This window comes from Danio rerio, chromosome 23 (assembly GCF_052040795.2).
Source record: "Danio rerio strain M-AB ecotype USA chromosome 23, GRCz13ab, whole genome shotgun sequence".
Lineage (NCBI taxonomy): Eukaryota > Metazoa > Chordata > Actinopteri > Cypriniformes > Danionidae > Danio > Danio rerio.
This window is the reverse complement of record NC_141043.1, coordinates 1,462,582-1,481,716: the sequence shown is the minus strand read 5'-3', so window position 1 is coordinate 1,481,716 and position 19,135 is coordinate 1,462,582. Positions and strand designations below refer to the sequence as shown.

The following is a 19,135-nucleotide window of genomic DNA, read 5'->3' as shown; positions in this document are numbered from 1 at the left end:
CAAAAATGGTAAAACATTTTTACATTGTTCTTGTTTAACTTTTGGAGAAATTAGCCTATTTAAATAATAATAATAATAATAATAATAATAATAATAATAATAATAATAATAATAATAATAAATAATAATAATAATAATAATAATAATAATAATACTATTAATAATAATAATAATAATAACAGCCTTTTTTTGGCTGAATTGAATCCAAAATGGTAAAACGATTTTACATTGTTCTTGTTGAACTTTTGGAGAAATGAGCCTATTTAAATAATAATAATAATAATAATAATAATAATAATAATAATAATAAATAATAATAATAATAATAATAATAATACTATTAATAATAATAATAATAATAATAACAGCCTTTTTTTGGCTGAATTGAATCAAAAATGGTAAAACGATTTTACATTGTTCTTGTTGAACTTTTGGAGAAATGAGCCTATTTAAATAATAATAATAATAATAATAATAATAATAATAATAATAATAATAATAATAATAAATAAATAAATAATAATAATAATAATAATAATAATAATAAATAATAATAATAATAATACTATTAATAATAATAATAATAATAATAACAGCCTTTTTTTGGCTGAATTGAATCAAAAATGGTAAAACGCTTTTACATTGTTCTTGTTTAACTTTTGGAGAAATTAGGCTATTTAAATAATAATAATAATAATAATAATAATAATAATGATAATTAATAATAATAATAATAATAATAATACTAATATATTATTATTATTAATAATACTATTAATAATAATAATAATAATTATAATAATAATTATTATTATAATTATAATTATAACAGCCTTTTTTTTGGCTGAATTGAATCAAAAATGGTAAAACGCTTTTACATTGTTCTTGTTTAACTTTTGGAGAAATGAGGCTATTTAAATAATAATAATAATACTAATACTACTACTACTACTAATAATAATAATAATTAATACTAATACTACTACTACTAATAATAATAATAATAATAATAATAATAATAATAATGATAAAATATTATTATTATCATTATTATTATTAATAATAATAATAATAAAATAATATTTATAATAATAATAATAATAATAATAATAATTAATAATAATAATAATAATAATAATAATAATAATAATAATAATAATAATAATAACAATATAAAAGTGGAGTGTTGCTTTAAGAAAGAAAGAAATGAACATCTGGGATGACTAGAGAGGTTAGTAAATTACCAGTACATTTTTTCTTCTGGAAGAAAAGGCAATTCTTTAATCTCCTAAACAAATGATGAACATCTGCATGGCTTTGTGACCAAATTCATCAGCATGAACAGAATTTCGCCCCTGGTTTTTCTTCTCTACTACTACTGAAAGTTTTTTTTTCCTTCACAGGTCTCAATGAATCCAGCTTGACTGACTCTGACTTTATTTCTCTCAGTCTCGCTCTCTCTCTCTCTCTGCTTGCATTTAGTCTTCTCTACTATCCATCACTGACACACCGCAGTCCACATCTCCTCTGTCAAACGTCTGCAGCTCTGCCTCAAAGAAACAGAGCAAATACCACAACACTGTGCACGATCTCTACAATCCCTGTCTAAACATACCATAAAATTAACAGTAATAGACACTGGGGCTGCACAATATATTGCAAAATAATTATCATCATGTCAACAGTACATGCAAAATACGTATCGCAGACATGTGTGATATTGTAATATCACACATCATGTAATGCCTCATCCTGACCAATCAGATTACAATATTTAGCCCCGCCTCCCAAGTAACTGCTGTCTGCTATTGGGTGGAGCGGCCTAAAGCTGAACCCAGGGCTGAAAATAAACACTATAGGGCGGAGTCAAGATGAGAGTGGAAAATGACAACAGCCAATCAGAGGCAGAACATCTGCTGAGGTTTTCACTCATTAATAGTGTTTTAAAGACTAAGGGATCTATCTTACTACAAGCTGGTCTAAAGTCAATGGTATTCGGTATTTATTTGTTATTTAAAGAGCACATTAGTGTTATGCACCTATTCAGGTACAAAATCTGCATACTCGATGCTTATTATACACACAGGGATGCACAGCAGCACACAAATATATTTAAATATAAAAATTAAAGGATTAAAATGTAAAAATATGTCATATTCTCTACATAAATATAAAAACCGTTCCTCCTCCCATGTTTTCTTCACCTCAGGGGTCTTTGGTAAAATCCAGATGTGATTAGGTAATTTATTCAAGACAATTTACAACTGTTTAGTGTTATTAATATTATTGTATACACACCCGCACTCTGCAAGTGTTTGAGGGGAAAGGTGCGTTCACGTTTTACCGGATCCGGCACTTGATATTTGGTATTGTTTCATTTCGATGTCGATACAAACATGCAGAAGATCTGACAAACGACAAATCATTTAAACGATTCTTTTATTTAGAAAATCTATATATTAAAACAAGGTGCATTTTCAGATTTAACCCTTTTTAAAAACCCATAATAAAGGCGCTTTAAGAAATAGTTTGGAAACAAATCTTTGTTATACTCAAAACACACTCAAAACTCTTTTAAGAGAACAAGAACAACCATTTAAGAGCAGGCGCCTGGTCCACAGACTGTTTTTCCCACCCTTAAAATAGCAAAAGTGTATTCATACATACCCTAAAGCCTGATTTATACTTCTGCGTCAAGTGACTGGCGTAACCCACGGTGCATGCAACGCGCGTGGCTGTGCATTTATACTGCTGCGCGCTGTCTCTGTCGGTCTGCATTAACACTTCCGAAACGCTAGTTGGCAGTGAGGTGTAAATCTTCCTCTGTGTCGAGTTTCTTCGCTGCTTTTTTTCGTTTCCTGAACACTTCCTGAATGTACAAGTGGCTCAAACTCGCTTATTTTGAGGCAGGAACTGGCGGACTTGCAACAACTTTAACCATGAGGTAAACACAGAACAAAACTTTCCATCCAGAGCTCCTTCACGGGACTCCACACTTGTAAACAATCGCTCGCGCCATTCGCGTGGCTCTCGGTCCCGCCCAGACTCGTCAGCGCTACCAAGCCGACCAATCACAGAGCTTGCGCTACGCGTTGTTGCGACGTGTAGTTACATTTTTTGAGAGGTGCACGTCAGCGACGGCCACGGCGAAGGGCTATGCGTCAGCGCCATAGCATACGCCGGCGTTTGACGCAGAAGTATAAATCAGCCTTTAGTGCTTCTGCACCATCCACTTTAGACTTTGTGCTTAAATCGTTAAAAAAAGTCCTAAATGTTTACGCCTTATCAGTTTTTTAGTCTAAATTAGAATTAATTCCATCTGAAAATAGCATTTTTCTAGAGAAATGTTATGTTGTAAGTCGTTATCGTAACATCAGATCGCACATTCTTTCCAGTATCGTGCAGCCCTAATAGATGGGCATTATGTATATTTGCCTGGCATTTGAAAAGGTCAGCACCTATTGTTTCCGAAGCACACAGTGCCTGTTTAAAATCCAGCATGGAGGCGGATGATGAGGGATTAATACCTGATGCATCACTCAGAGCCTCTCAAACAGCTTCATTAACCCGAAGCGTGTTTTTATGCTGCTGTACATGTGCACGCCGCTGATACTAATGCCCTCAATATATTATCCACAAAGAAGAGGACTTATTATATTAGTAATGCATAATAATGCAATAAAAATGCTTTAGTGCTACGCTTATTGATTATACTGAAGTCTACTGTGAGTGTGTTTTACGTATTGTTAACATTTCCTACATGCTGAGCTTGTTAAATTCAGCCATAAAAAGATTGCATGATGTTAAAAGTTAATGCTATTTATGGGTTAATAATTAATGCATTGTTTAAATATTTCAGTTGCTTACTTATTTAATACACTTTTTGTTTTTTACATTTAAGATGCATTGGTTATTTTGTTTAATAATAAATTATTGTTCATAATTTAATATTGTTTTTATCATAAATTAAAGATTGGGCCTTATTTTGGTGTCTGTGTCAAATTCTACTCACACAAGTTACTTTGAAGAAATACAAAATGCAGGTAAAAGTGCCAGATACTGTTTATAAAACATACAATATCATTATTATAAAAGTTCCATCATAAAATATATATATATATATATATATATATATATATATATATATATATATATATATATATATATTTATATACATCAATTTTTTTATTATAAATGAATAAATAAATTATATATATATATATATATATATATATATATATATATATATATATATATATATATATATATATATAATTTTTTTTTTATATATATATACATATGTACAAAACAAATACTTTTCCCCTAAAATATACATATTAAAATATTTAAGAAGTGAAAAATACATACACTCTCCAGCCACTTTATTAGGTACACCTTACTAGTACCGTGCTGGACCCCCTTTTGCCTTCAGAACCGCCTTAATCCTTCATGGCATAGATTTAACAAGCTGCTGGAAATATTCCTTAAAGATTTTGCTCCATGTTGACATGATAGTATCTGACAGTTGCTGCAGATTTGTCGGCTGCACATCCATGATGCCAATCTCCCGTTCCACCACATGCCAAAGCTGCTCTATTGGATTGAGATCTGGTGACTGTGGAGGCCCTTTAAGTTCCAACTGCTCATTAACACAAATCAGCCAATCACATGGCAGCAACTCAATGCATTTAGGCATGTAGACATGGTCAAGAGGATCTGCTTCAGTTCAGACTGAGCATCAGAATGGGGAAGAAAGGGGATTTAAGTGACTTTAATCATGGCATGGTTGTTGCTGCCAGACGGGCTGCCCTGAGTATTTCAGAAACGGCTGATCTACTGGGATTTTCACGCACAACCATCTCTAGGGTTTACAGAGAATGCTCCGACAAAGAGGAAATATCCAGTGAGCGGCAGTTCTGTGGCCTTGTTGAGGTCAGAGGAGAATGGCCAGACTGGCTCCAGCTGATAGAAAGGCAACAGTAACTCAAATAAGCACTCGTTACAACCGAGCTCTGCAGAAGAGCATCTCTGAACACACAACACGTCCAACCTTGAGGCGGATGGGCTACAGCAGCAGAAGAGCACACCGGGTGCCGCTCCTGTCAGCTAAGAACAGGAAACTGAGGCTACAATTCACACAGACTCACCAAAACTGGACAATAGAAGATTGGAGAAACGTTGCTGCTCTGATGAGTCTCCATTTCTGCTGACACATTCGGATGGTCGGCTCACAATTTGGCCTCAACAACATGAAAGCATGGATCATCCTGCCTTGTATCAGCGGTTCAGGCTGGTGGTGGTGGTGTAATGGTGTGGGGGAGATTTTCTTTGGGTCCATTTGTACCAATTGAGCATCAACGCCACAGCCTACCTGAGTATTGCTGCTGACCATGTCCATCCCTTTATGAGCACAGTGTCTCCATCTTTGATGCTCGCTTTGAACTGCAGCAGATCGTCTTGATCATGTCCACATGCCTAAATGCATTGAGTTGCTGCCATGTGATTGGCTGATTTGCGTTAACGAGCAGTTGGACAGGTGTACCTAATAAAGTGGCCGGTGAGTGTTTATGTAATTAATTATTTATTTATTTAAGCTGTCAATTAACTGACAAATCCCTAACACCTAGTGTTTTAAAAGAAAGTGGCAATTGTGGTCAGGCAATCACCGCAAAAATCTAGCAAGGTCATAATATTTTACTCAGAAATATAATTTTTTAAGGACACATTTTAATGTAGAGAGAAAATGAGCTGTATTACACTGCAATGGTTTGATGCTTAAAAGCCTCTTTTCGTCCTTGACCCATATATATAATTGATACCTGAATTAATAATTAAACCAGCCATTAAGACTGCATTAATATTTGCTTTGCCTTTCTAAAGAGCACTTCTGACTTTTTAAGTCTTGTTGAAAACCCAATGCTTTCCTGCTCAGTCTAATAACAAATGTAAATGCACACTGCTAACTACTGGCTTATAATTACATACTTATAATGTATTAACTGATTATTAGCACTTACAAAGTATGATCTTTTTTTACATCCCTAATCCTGTCTAATACAACAACCCAACTACTAACTAATAATAAGCAGTTAATTATTAGCTTATTAAGCTAATGCTCTTAGTTCATAGATTGTTAATAGTTTGAACTGTAATTTAAAACAAAGAGTAACTCTTTATAATAAGGTTCTGTTAATTAATGCATTAACCAACATGAATAAACATTAAACATTTTTATTAGTTCTCATTAGCAAATGAAATAGTTGATCATTGTTAGTTCATGTTTACTCACAATGCAACAACCAATGTTAACAAGCATGTATTTGGATGTTAATAATGCATTAGTAAATGTTGAAATAGGAATAATAAATGCTGTACAAGTATTGTTCATAATTAGTCCGTGTTAGTAAATACATTAACTAATAAAATCTTATTGTTATGCAAAAAATCCAAAGTCATGCAATTTTAAGTTATAGTAAAATTAACAAATAGATGAAATTAAATGAACAATAATTTAAATAAAATGAAATTTTATTTTATAAATAAATAAAAATAAATAAATGTTTTAAATAAAAATAAAATAAATAAACAAAATTAAATTAAATTAAATTTAAATTCAATTAAAATAAATTAAGTAGAATAAAAAAATAAAAAATAAATGACCGTAAATTAAAATGAAATTAAATTAAGTTAAATTAAATTAAGCAAACAAAATAAAATACAATTTGAAATGAAATTAAAACTGAATTAAGTAAAATAAAATAAAATAAATAAAATAAAATAAAAAATCTATTAAATTAAAATTTAATTAAATTTAAATTAAATTAAATAAAAATGAGCAAACTAAATAAAATACAATTTTAAATTTAAATAATTAAACAAAATAAAACAAAGTTTAAATTAAATGAAAATTAAATTAAGTAAAATAAAATAAAATAATAATAAATAAATAAAAAAATCTATTAAATAAAATTTAATTAAATTTAAATAAAAACAAACAAAATACTTTTTTAAATTAAATGTAATTAAAACATGAAAAAAAGAAAATTGTAATTTAATTAAAATAAAATTAAATAATTCTCAGATATCAACAAATCACCATTGAACCAAATAGTACATTGAGAGCAAATGTCCTGAACTCAACTCAGACATGAACGCGCTGAGAATCTGCAACTCCTGCTGAACTTTTAAAAGTGTCAGATCTGATCTGAGAACAGTCTGACCGCCACTGAGCGTTTCTCTCCCACAAGCCCTTTTCATCAGTGTCTCTCATATTTAGACTGCTATCAGATGCTGACATTTAGATGAATGCTGAGCCTCAGGAGTGAATCTAACCTTTTTGCCCTCAGACAGACAAGCACGAACCCGAGTGTGAGTGTGAGTGTGTGTGTCAGATCTCTCACAGATCGTCCTGATATCACACTTCCCCTGAATCCACCAGTTCTGCAGCCAATCAGAGAGCAAGTGAATTTGGCAAGACTCTACTGTTGAAAAATTCCAAAGCCTATTTCAAAGAATATGTTTCAAAGTAAGATTTGCCACCAAAAAGCATTCCATTTGCTGTAACACAGAGAAAGTTGTGACCAAATTAAGCTCAAAATCAGCCCAGAGTGGATAAAAACGACCCGACAGCACATAAATGTACCTGAAGCCGACGATGGGGAACTCTTTGCAGATGTTGCACTTGGCCTGATGTTTCGCCGTCTCTGCCGCAGCAACTCGGTGTAGAACCGGCAGCCAAACCATAGACTGCGGCTCCAGCCTCATCCAATCAATAAACTGCCTCGGCTCCAGCTCAACCTTATTGGTCACCTGAGGAAAAACAGACGAAAAACAGCAGCCAATCAGAGAGCGATTCCTGGAAGCCCATAAACAGCTGGAGAGAATGACTCGTAAACAATGCAGGCCCTCTGAAATCAAGAATATTTTGCTCGCAGACCATCATAAATGACTGTCACTCGCACGGCTGCTTTTATAGAGATATAACAGCCTCATAAATATTCCCGGCGTTCAGAGAATTCAGTGATGCCGGCTGCAGTCGCTGGGTTATTTTAACATGCACAATGCCCGGAATGTTAGCTAATGGGAATGAATATTTCACTGTGTCATCATGAAGCATAAAGGTTCAATACAGGTTCACGCTCCTCACAAAAACAAATGTGTGTGTGTATGTTAATGAAGCCATTGAGGAAAGAGATTCTGAAAGGAGTTGATAAAGACACACAACATAAGTACACAAACAGAAGTTTACATAAAGCTGAAGTCAAAATAGCCCCCTGTGATTTACGTTTTTTTTTTTTTTTTTTTTTTTCAAATATTTTCCATATGATGTTTAACAGATTCAGGAATTTTTTCACAGTATTTCCTGTAATATTTTTTCTTCTGGAAAAAGTCTTATTTGTTTTATTTCGGCTAGGATGAAAGCAGTTTTTAATTTTTTAAAGCCATTTTAAAGTGAATATTATCAGCCCACTTAAGCAGTGTTTGTTTTGGATTGTCTACAGAACAAACCACTGTCAGGGTGCTTTCACACCTAGACTTTTGTAACGGAACCGGTCTCGTTTACCCAGTTAGCATGGTTCGTTTGGCATGTGTAAAACGAGAATCCAGCAATCACACTTGGATCCGCACCAAAACAATCGCTCAGAGATCGCCTGAACGAGGTGGTCTCGGCTAGATCGAAACAAACTCAGGAGCGGATCAATTCTAGTGAGAAAGCAATATGATCCGAGCCTGGCTATATTACAGTGTTTTATGGATATGTAATGGAGTCTGCTGCAAATGCACAGGAACTCCCGAATGCCCGCAAACGAGTGATAATCTTCCGGAAATCGCGCGTCTTCCTCCCGTTCCTCAAATATGTCATGCACCTTTCTCACCCTTCCACCACCGCATCCCTCTTCGCTCTTCAGACACGTTGCACACACCCTGTCAAACCCCACCAAACCACCACCCCTCGAGCTGAGCGAGACTCTGCAAAATAAACCCTGAAACTCTGACCACTGTGAGGAGAGTTTACTCACACGTGACTTGTTTTAGCTATTTTGGTCCAATTTGAAACTTTGCCGTTTGAAAGCGACCGCTCCAAGAACAAAGAGCAACAATATAACAACTTTAATCCTTGTTTCTGAACAAATAAATCGGTTCACAGGTGTGAACGCACCCTTAGACTTGCCTTAAATGTCACTTTAAGCTGAATGCAGTCACCTGCGATCCAGCCTGTGCAGATCAATGTTATACACACAGATCACTAACGAACTCCACCCTTTCAGAACTACAAGTGCCAGTCATGCACCACACACACTCACCGGTTCCTAATCCCGTTTGATTACACTCACTCAGCTGAAGCAGCTCAAAGACTGATTAGTTGGACTATTTATACAGCACACACACACACACACACACATCTATGCTGAGCCTTGTTATACTGATTGTGAACATTACTATGTGCTTTCCTTGCCTTCAGTGTTTGAACCTTGCTTTGTTTTGTTTTACATTGTCTGCTGCCTGCCCCTTGACCATCTGCCTGTTATATGACCCGGACTCAAGATTTGCCATCTGATTTTCCCTGTGTTGACCATTGCTTGCCTGTCCATACATGTTCATAAACCTGCATTTGGATTAGCACCTCTGTTGTGTGGAGTTTGCATGTTCCCCCATGATCCGCATGGGTTTCCTCTGGGTCCTCCGGTTTCCCCACAATTCAAAGACATGCGGTACAGGTGAATTGGGTAGGCTAAATTGTCCGTAGTGTATGAGTGTGAATGAGTGTGTATGGATGTTTCCCAGAGATGGGTTGCAGCTGGAAGGGCATCCGCTGTGTAAAAACATGTGCTGGATAAGTTGGCGGTTCATTCCACTGTGGCGACCCCGCATTAATAAAGGGACTAGGCTGAAAATAAAATGAATGAATGAATGAATCATTGATTCCCAGAGATGGGTTGCGGCTGGAAGGGCATCCGCTGCGTAAAAACTTGCTGGATAAGTTGGCGGTTCATTCCGCTGTGGCAACCCTGGATTAATAAAGGGACTAAGCCGACAAGAAAATGAATGAATGAATCATTGAAGTATGAAAACACAATCATTAAGCACATTATATATGAGCTTTTAAGTCAAGAATAGAGCAGCTGTAGATATATTTATAAATGGCTATTAATGTAGAGTAAATGCTTAACAAATAATGAATAACTGTTTGCTATTGCTTAACAAAGGATCTATAGTGTGTAATTATAAATGTTACCCTAACTTTTGATGCACGTTTTTTGATTGAACTGACACATTCAGCAAGTCTGTTGTTCATGTTAAATGAAATAAAAATAAATAAACACCATTCATCTTTATTTCTTTAGCGCCTTTACAGTGTAGATTGTGTCAAAGCAGCTTAGCATAGAAGTTCTAGTAAACTGAAGCGGTGTCAGTCCAGTTTTCAGAGTTGAAGTTCACTTCAGTTCAGTGTGGTTTGATTTTCACTACTAATATCCACTTGTTTTGTGGCTGAACTTCTCAAACAGCTTGTATTTCAAGGTTTATCCTTTCTGTGTTTTCCATAATAAAGTGAGCAGATCCTGTTTGTACGCACTAAGGAATGAGCTGAAAATATTCCCTGTGCTATTGTCAGACCGCCACAGATGCGGCCCATGGGTCTCGTTTTGACCCTGGAACATTCCTGTAATTCTCATATTTCATTTGCACAAAACAAACAAGACAATGGCAAATAAACCATCAAATAAGACAGTGATTAAAGGATTTTGGCAGGCATTCCTGTGTAGTACGGCAGCAGCAAACTTGGCAAGGAAGTCAGTGGTGAAACACACTGATGGAAGAGTCATTAAATGTCACTTAGCATTGAGAAACACACACACATGGTTTGAGAGGACTCTTCATTGGCGTGATGGAGTTTATACTGGAAAAACACTTATTATATTCAGTTGAAGTCTGAATTATTAGCCCTCATATTTTCCCCCAATTTCAGTTTAGCGGAGAGAAGATTTTAATAGTTTTAATAACTCATTTCTAATAGCTGATTTATTTTCTCATTGCCATGATGACAGTAAATAATGTTAGACTAGATATTCTACAAGACAATTCTATACAGCTTAAAGTGGCATGTAAAGGCTTCACTAGGTTAATTAGGGTAAAGTTAGGGTAATTAGGCAAGTCATTGTATAACAGTGGTTTGTTCTGGAGACAATCCTAAACAAACATAGCTTAAGGGAGCTCATAATATTGGTAATAAAACAATTAAAAACTGAAAACTGAAAAAAAGACTGTCAACCTAGGAGCCACCGCACCAAAGGCACAGTGTGACATGTTCTTGGCCACTGTGCATGTCAACGTTTTTGGATATAAAGATGGAGCCTGACCATTCGGAGCTCTATGTGTACAGGTCCTCGTGAAGCCTGCAGGTTGGTGGTTGAACGTTGGACTAACAACCCACTTAATAGAAATTAGATGTTAGGAAACACCAGCATGGTGCGGCTAAATACATTTATATTTACATTTAGCAGACACTTTTATCCAAAGCAACTTACAAATGAGGACAAATGAGGAGTGGAGACTAAATAGTTGAGTTATTAGTGGTTTCTTGAAGACAGCGAGTGACTCTGCCGTTCTGATGCAGTTAGGGGGTTCATTCCACCAACTGGGCAGATTGAACGCGAGAGTTCGGGAAAGTGATTTCTTCCCTCTTTGGGATGGAACCACGAGGCGACGTTCATTCACAGAACGCAAGTTTCTGGAGGGCACATACATCTGCAGAAGTGAGAGCAGATAAGAAGGAACAAATCCAGAAGTCGCTTTGTAGGCAAACATCAGAGCTTTGAATTTGATGCGAGCAGCAACTGGCAGCCAGTGCAAACGGATGAGCAGCGGAGTGACATGTGCTCTTTTAGGTTCATTGAAGACAACTCGTGCTGCTGCATTCTGAAGCAGCTAAAAAGGCTTGATAGAGTTAGCTGGAAGCCCGGCTAGTATTAACTTCGATGTAAGCATCCCCTGAGAGTAAAGCCTCCTTTCCACTGCACACGACAAGCGACAGACCGGAAATCATTCATTTCCAATGGAGAGTAGTGCGGAAGCTGAGTTCCAATCATCTCCGTATGCGGAAAATTCGGATCCAAATTGAGCTGCGGAACCGCTGAAATATTTTAACTTCTGCGACTAGACCGTATGCGATCGCCCGACTGGATGTGATGTATTTCACTGTTGTACAAGCAGGTCTGTGTGCGCGAGATGAGAAATACTAGGTTTTGTTTTTTTTGGTTATTTTTTGAACTAGAAAAAGTCTACATTAACAATAAAACATTTATATTCATAAATGTAAGCAATAAAGTCATACAAATATAATTTTTTATATCGTTTCCACATTCCCTCCTCTATTTTTAATGGTCTAAAAACAAGAATTTACAAGACCAGAGTGGCAGAACCCTGACAGTTTGTAGTCACCATAGCAACTTGCATGTCCTGCAGAGACGGGAAATACGCAAAATTAGAAAAATACTCATCAATTATGCCCTGAAATCAAATTTTACGTTTTTTTTCTAAGCGAGAACATAGTTCTTTTAAAGTCAAATCGGCAGTTTATGTATAAGAGCTGCGCGTTTTTAAATATTTCGGACTCTGAGCTCCAGGCGGTCAGCAGCAGCTCTGAGAACAGCGCACTGCCGACAGACGCTTTATATCGGCCAGGCCATCTCAGGAGCTCCTGCTGGATCTCATCTCTTGCATCTCTGCTGTTAAAACGTGATATATAATTAATCTTGTGTTAACCCTTAATAAATTGCATTACCACACCCCTACCCTTAAACCCAATCCTCAACCCAGTGGCAAAGTCTGAATGCCAGAAGAATGAATTACAAGGACTCAAAGCATATCCTCGTAAACCACCTCTGTTTACAAACTCTGTTTACTTAAGCGAAATCCCAGCAAACGTTAATCACGTAAACAAAATCCCATGAGCGTGTACTTTACTAGGTTCCGCCTAAAGACTATAAATAGACTTTGGTTGCGTCTTTGTTGTACTGTGTGGCGGTAGACGAAGAGATTTAGGCAGATTCAAAACAGAAACAAAATCTTCTTCGGGAGGTCGGCTCAATTGCATTCTTAAGACCTCTGAAACACATTTTAAGACTAATTAAGACTTTATTTGTATACAACGGGATTTTTAATGACTTTTTTAATGATCCGCAGACACCCTGCTGTCCTTTCTGTCTTCCCTCCACTCCTCATTCGTTTATTTCCTCTGTCAGTTTTGATCTTTGTGCTGTGTGGTCCTCCTTCAACAGCCTCAGTGATCAGTTATTTGCTGTACTCTTCAGCGGTCTGTCTGTCTGTCTGTCTGTCTGTCTGTCTGTCTGTCAGCTGTGACTGAATCTCTCCTCTTCATTTATAATGACAGATTCTCTCTCTTCAAAAGCCTCTGCTCAGTGTCAGAGAGCAATCAAAGCAGTCAGAGGAGAGACAGACAGGACTGACAGATGTAGAGGCAGATAGGACTGACAGATGGGCAGAACAGACAGATTGATAGAATGATGAAGGGAATAAAATATAGACAGAATGACGGAATGACAAACACATATTCAGAAAAAACACATCATGACAAACAGATGGAATGGATAAAAAAGACAGACAGACAGACAGACAGACAGACAGACAGACAGACAGACAGACAGACAGACAGACAGACAGACAGACAGACAGACAGATAGATAGATAGATAGATCGACTCTATAAAATAAATGAAAACTTTCTCTCTCTCTCTCTCTCTGTCTCTCTCTCTCTGTCTCTCTCTCTCTCTCTCTCTCTGTCTCTCTCTCTCTCTCTCTCTCTCTCTCTCTCTCTCTCTCTCTCTCTCTCTCTCTCTCTCTCTCTCTCTCTCTCTCTCTCTCTCTCTCTCTCTCTCTCTCTCTCTCTCTCTCTCTCTCTCTCTCTCTCTCTCTCTCTCTCTCTCTCTCTCTCTCTCTCTCTCTCTCTCTCTCTCTGTCTCTCTCTCTCTCTCTGGTTAACATGTGTATTTATAGTCTTCCAGTCTAACAGATGCAGGATTTACTCCAGTGAAATAACTGGAGGACAAAAATATGAAGACTCAGTCTGACATCACCATTAACACACACACACACACACACAAACACACACACACACACACACACTGATCCCGCATGAGGGAATATGAGGATATCATGAGCAGACGGCACACACAGCTCCATAACTCAACAAGACATCACTCATACAAGCAGACATAGAGTACCATACTGAAACACACATCACTGTCTGTCTGTGTGTGCGCGTGTGTGTCTGAGTGAGAGATATTATAATATAATATAATATAATATAATATAATATAATATAATATAATAATATAATATAATATAATATAATATAATATAATATAATATAATATAATATAATATAATATAATATAATATAATATAATTTAATATAATATAATATAATAAATGACATGCTGGCTGGAATGTGTAAAAATAAGTCGCTATCATATGGACAAGTCTAAAATTACTTCCAAAGAGCCGACCCCGCAACCATACGGGACTAAGGCCAAAAAAGAAAAAGAAGAATATAATATAATATAATATAATATAATATAATATAATATAATATAATATAATATAATATAATATAATATAATATAATATAATATAATAAATATAATATAATATAATATAATATAATATGATTAATATAATATAATATAATAAATATAATACAATATAATATAATATAATAAAATATAATATAATAAATATAATATGACATATTATAATATAATATAATATAATATAATATAATATAATATAATATAATATAATATAATATAATATAATATAATATAATATAATATAATAAATAAAATATAATATGGTATAATATAATATAATATAATATAATATAATATAATATAATATAATAAATATAATATAATATAATATAACACTTAATATAATATAATAATATAATAAATATAATATAATATGATATAATATAATATAATATAATATAATATAATATAATATAATATAATATAATAATATAATATAATATAATATAATATAATATAATATAATATAATATAATATAATATAATATTAATCTCTCTCTCTCTCTCTCTCTCTCTCTCTCTCTCTCTCTCTCTCTCTCTCTCTCTCTCTCTCTCTCTCTCTCTCTCTCTCTCTCTCTCTCTCTCTCTCTCTCTCTCTCTCTCTCTCTCTCTCTCTCTCTCTCTCTCTCTCTCTCTCTCTCTCTCTCTCTCTCTCTCTCTCTCTCTCTCTCTCTCTCTCTCTCTCTCTCTCTCTCTCTCTCTCTCTCTCTCTCTCTCTCTCTCTCTCTCTCTCTCTCTCTCTCTCTCTCTCTCTCTCTCTCTCTCTCTCTCTCTCTCTCTCTCTCTCTCTCTCTCTCTCTCTCTCTCTCTCTCTCTCTCTCTCTCTCTGTCTCTCTCTCTCTCTCTGGTTAACATGTGTATTTATAGTCTTCCAGTCTAACAGATGCAGGATTTACTCCAGTGAAATAACTGGAGGACAAAAATATGAAGACTCAGTCTGACATCACCATTAACACACACACACACACACACAAACACACACACACACACACACACTGATCCCGCATGAGGGAATATGAGGATATCATGAGCAGACGGCACACACAGCTCCATAACTCAACAAGACATCACTCATACAAGCAGACATAGAGTACCATACTGAAACACACATCACTGTCTGTCTGTGTGTGCGCGTGTGTGTCTGAGTGAGAGATATTATAATATAATATAATATAATATAATATAATATAATAATATAATATAATATAATATAATATAATATAATATAATATAATATAATATAATATAATATAATATAATTTAATATAATATAATATAATAAATGACATGCTGGCTGGAATGTGTAAAAATAAGTCGCTATCATATGGACAAGTCTAAAATTACTTCCAAAGAGCCGACCCCGCAACCATACGGGACTAAGGCCAAAAAAGAAAAAGAAGAATATAATATAATATAATATAATATAATATAATATAATATAATATAATATAATATAATATAATATAATATAATAAATATAATATGATTAATATAATATAATATAATAAATATAATACAATATAATATAATATAATAAAATATAATATAATAAATATAATATGACATATTATAATATAATATAATATAATATAATATAATATAATATAATATAATATAATATAATATAATATAATATAATAAATAAAATATAATATGGTATAATATAATATAATATAATATAATATAATATAATATAATATAATATAATATAATATAATATAATATAATAAATATAATATAATATAATATAACACTTAATATAATATAATAATATAATAAATATAATATAATATGATATAATATAATATAATATAATATAATATAATATAATATAATAATATAATATAATATAATATAATATAATATAATATAATATAATATAATATAATATAATATAATATAATATAATTAATATAATATAATATAATATAATTAATATAATATAACATGATTTCTTTATTTGTGTATGTATTTATTCATTCATTACATTGTAGGGATATAGCACGCATAACAAGACCAGCAATCTTTGTCCTTGTGGGGACTTTTTCATGTTAGTGTTAATGTATATTTGTGTACTTGTGTTTGTTAATATTTGTGTGTGCGTGTGTTCGTATGTGTGTGTGTTAGTGTTTGTGCTTGTGCTTGTGTTGACTCACATGCTGGAAGCAGCTGCGGACGCTGGGCTCGATGTTGCTCCCGCCGAACGCTGCCACCTCGCCCAGCTGCCGAGGGATCTGAATGGCGTCATGCAGAAGGAGACCCAACTGCCTCTGGTCACACGTCCCGCCCGCAGACGCCACCTGATTAAACAGACCTGACACACACACACAACAAACACTTTAAAACTCTGAACCTCTACATTTACATCATCATGCTCTAGGCTTGCTTAGAGAGATGTAAAAGATGTGAGCACGACAACCCCTTCCAGAGCATCTTCACAAAGAAAATAATGGAAAAGGATGCAGGAGAGTGAGTTTAATAAACTGTCTATAGCAGTGGTCCTCAAACTTTTTTCATCAAGTACCACCTCAGAAAAAAATTGTCTCTCCAAGTACCCAAAACTCAAATACAGTAGCATAGTAAGCACAATAAAGCAGCTACAGTTCTATACAGTTCAAAAACGTGGCAGATTAATTCCTATTATTAAGAATATTTATTATTGTCAGCCACTTTAAACATAAATAGTCTGAACGTTAACACTGTACTGTGCTTATATGTAAAAAAAAAAAAAAACAATAAAAAAAAAGTCAACATTTAAATTAAAATGTGTAAAAGGTAAAAAGAAAAGAGCTTTACTTAAATGTAAAGTATTAACATATGGTAGCCAATTCATCAACACCTGAAAATGTTGCCTGGACCTCAGAAATGTAGGCTATATGTGTCATATAATGAATATTATTATATGTCATATTCATATATAAATAATTTTTGATACATTTTGAAATATATGTAGCATGTACATATTACAAATTGGATTCCTCCGCGTACCACTAGAAGTACACGTACACGTACCACAGTTTGAGAACCACTGGTCTATAGGAAACACTCTGACACCCAAAACATGCACCAGTTTTTTTAACATTTGCACCAGACTCTAAGAAGAAAAAAAACAAAGACGAAGACAATAATGAAGAAGAAGAAGAATGAGAATGAGAAGAAAAACAAGGAGAAGAGCATCTCTGAGCACAAGACACCAAACCTTGAAGAACTACAGCAGAAGAGAAGGAAGAGAAAAAAGAGGAGGAGGAAGAAGAAGAGGAATCAAACCTTAATAGTTTAACAGTTGAACTGCTGCTGTTATTCAGTGGTGTAAAGTAAACTAATTACAAATACTCAAACTACTTTAATTGAGTATTTTTTACTCAGGAATTGTAATTTAGTAAGTAGTTTTATAAATGTGTACTTTTACTCTCGCTTGAGTACATTTTTAGTGCTGTATCTGTACTTTTACTCCACTACTTTTCTTCAACCTGCAGTCACTACTGTATTATTTCTTGTCTATGGGGATTAGGAAAATCAGTCCTGTGACTCCTGTCCAATCAAATCTCACATAGAAGGTAAATAATGAGCTACCTCAAAACAGGGTTGATCAAAAGAAATATATCAATGCAATTCAAATTTATAATTTATGAAATGATGTTTACTTTAAACTTTTTATAAAAATATATTTATGTTGTTCAATAATAATGATTTATATATATATATATATATATATATATATATATATATATATACACATATATATATATATATATATATATATATATACACACATATATATATATATATATATATATATATATATATATATATATATATATATATATATATATATATATATATATATATATTATTATTATTATTAATTATTTATTTTTTGTCAAATAATTTTGTGGCATCGGTAATAATAATCGGTTTAAGCATCGTTTTGGCACCGGTACTGTTTAAAAATATTGATTCAGCAGCGGTATTGAAATAACCCCAAACGATTGCCAACCCTACCTCAAAACATGTGCGCTTTATAATTGCAGCAAACTGTTTGGAAGCATTAAAAGTGTACAAGATGTCCAAAATCTGTTAAGATGCAGGTCACTGATGAGAAGATGACGGATGTTTACTGTATGATGACCGAAATGGCCTGAACATCCAGCAGCAGATGTCATCATGATGTCAAAATAAAGTTGTACCACAGTGTCATGGGATGTTGCATTTTGTTTTTCCATGAAATATGCAAGTGTCAGCAAAATGACGTTGGATGTTTGCTCGACATTGGATTTTGGTCACTTCACAACACAACCTTAAGTCAACCAAATATCAACGTCATTTGATGTTGTTATTGAACAACTAGCGTTGTCCTTAGACGCTGACTAGACAATCATTCATTCATTTTCTTGTCGGCTTAGTCCCTTTATTAATCCGGGGTCGCCACAGCGGAATAAACCACCAACTTATCCAGCACATGTTTGTACGCAGCGGATGCCCTTCCAGTCGCAACCCATCTCTGGGAAACACCCACACACACAC

General features: G+C 34.0%; 1 protein-coding gene across 21 annotated transcripts in view; it reads right to left on the bottom strand.

Moving 5' to 3' along the window:
• Positions 1-19,135, bottom strand: part of utrn (utrophin) — a 315,686-nt gene that overhangs the window by 53,911 nt on the left and 242,640 nt on the right. For all 21 annotated transcript variants that reach the window (XR_015522994.1, XM_087306271.1, XM_087306280.1 and 18 more), the window contains 2 exons: positions 16,768-16,925; positions 7,643-7,809 (listed from right to left, as the gene is read on the bottom strand). Coding sequence is in view for 20 of the 21 variants with exons in the window: in XM_087306271.1 (XP_087162397.1) it covers positions 7,643-7,809; positions 16,768-16,925 (325 nt within the window). In the remaining variant the exon portion in view is untranslated. The remainder of the gene's footprint in view (positions 1-7,642; positions 7,810-16,767; positions 16,926-19,135) is intronic.